General features: G+C 33.4%; 1 protein-coding gene across 1 annotated transcript; it reads right to left on the bottom strand.

Annotated features, from left to right (window-relative positions):
• Window positions 1-319: 319 nt before the first annotated feature.
• On the bottom strand, window positions 320-1012 carry LOC133795206 (inactive LRR receptor-like serine/threonine-protein kinase BIR2). Its single transcript, XM_062232664.1, has 2 exons — window positions 751-1012; window positions 320-696 (listed from the first exon to the last, which is right to left on the bottom strand). The coding sequence occupies exons 1-2, from the start codon at window positions 1010-1012 to the stop codon at window positions 320-322; spliced, it is 639 nt and encodes a 212-aa protein (XP_062088648.1).
• Window positions 1013-1427: the final 415 nt, after the last annotated feature.

The following is a 1427-nucleotide window of genomic DNA, read 5'->3' as shown; positions in this document are numbered from 1 at the left end:
ATCATCAATCGATGCAATCTCTGAATACAATTACAGTTGAGAATAAGCACTTCAGGACTCCCAAGAACCTTTCTCTCTCTAAGGTTCTAATCTCAAACACTTTCTAACAGTTGTATTTTTCTCTCAGTCCTCACAATACCCACGCTCAAATTCTCTTTCTCTCAATACAACTTCTCTCCTCTTCCTTTCACACTCTCTTTTTCTCACACCCTCTGAAATGAAAGACAACAACATATATATAGGCTGCCAAGATTAGTTGACAGCTAATACAGTTGGGTTAGTTAGGATTTGTAGGAAAGATCTCCACAACGGTTGTAGCTTAAACCAAATAACCAATTCCAAAACCAACTTTTAATGGATTAATGTTATGGTAGGGGTCCAAAGGCCTCCCAAAGAGTTGAGAATTTTCTGCATAACTTTGCGCAATGATATATGTTGATTTGAAATCAGGCACTTCCCCTGACAGGAGATTGCTTTCCATATAAAAGACCTTGAGCCTACCCAAGCTAGCAATTTCATAAGGTATAGTACCCGAAAGCTGATTATTTGAAAGTACCAACTCATTAAGGTACGAGCACTTTCCCAACTCAGGTGGGATAGAACCCGAGAAACTATTATTGGACATATCCAAAGTAGTAATAAAAGGAACCCAATCACATATCTGTGATGGGATAGTACCAGAGAATTCGTTTCCACCTAGATCCAATTTCTAAAGGCTGCCACAGTACTCCAGTGCCGGAGTTATCTTACCTGAAAGCTTCATGTCCCTGAATTCGAGATTGAACACACGATTCTCCCGATCATTCCAGCATGTAACGCCAACGAACTTGCATATATTTCCGACCGACGTGTTCTTAAAATCCCAACTAGACAGCTTCTCCGCAGGGTCTGAAAACGGCTGCTTGATCCCCTGTAAACACCTGACATCATCTTCTGAAACTTTGGAATAACACCCGGAAAAGTTTAACCCAAAAATCGTAACCCATATAAGAAAAGCTTCTAATCCTTTCATGGCAAAAATAGAAAGCCCCTCAAATAATCAATACTAAAAGTTTCAAATTAATTAAATAAAATTCAAATACTCAAAAAAATAAAAATCTAATTAATAGCAAATATTTTTTTTTTTTACCTTTTCTTTTCTTTTACAATATATATGTTAATATAAAAATTAAAAAATAAATCTTAAAACAAAGTTTTTCCCCCTTTGTCCTCCTTTTAAATTAAAATTTGTATTTATTTATTTAAGTCTTTTGTCCACCTCTTTAATTAAAAGTTTTTTCTTTGTTTTAGTATTTATTTTAAATGTTCATTCTAAAATAATTTTAATTAATATTGTTTAAGAAAAAGTTAAAAAGAGTTATTTGTTGATAATTAAAAAAATTTATTTATTAAGGAATTAATTATTGTATTCAGTACCAACACATATA

Source organism: Humulus lupulus, chromosome 8, assembly GCF_963169125.1.
Source record: "Humulus lupulus chromosome 8, drHumLupu1.1, whole genome shotgun sequence".
Taxonomy (NCBI): Eukaryota; Viridiplantae; Streptophyta; class Magnoliopsida; order Rosales; family Cannabaceae; genus Humulus; species Humulus lupulus.
Note: the sequence above shows the minus strand (reverse complement) of the source record. Positions and strands in the feature narration are given on the sequence as shown.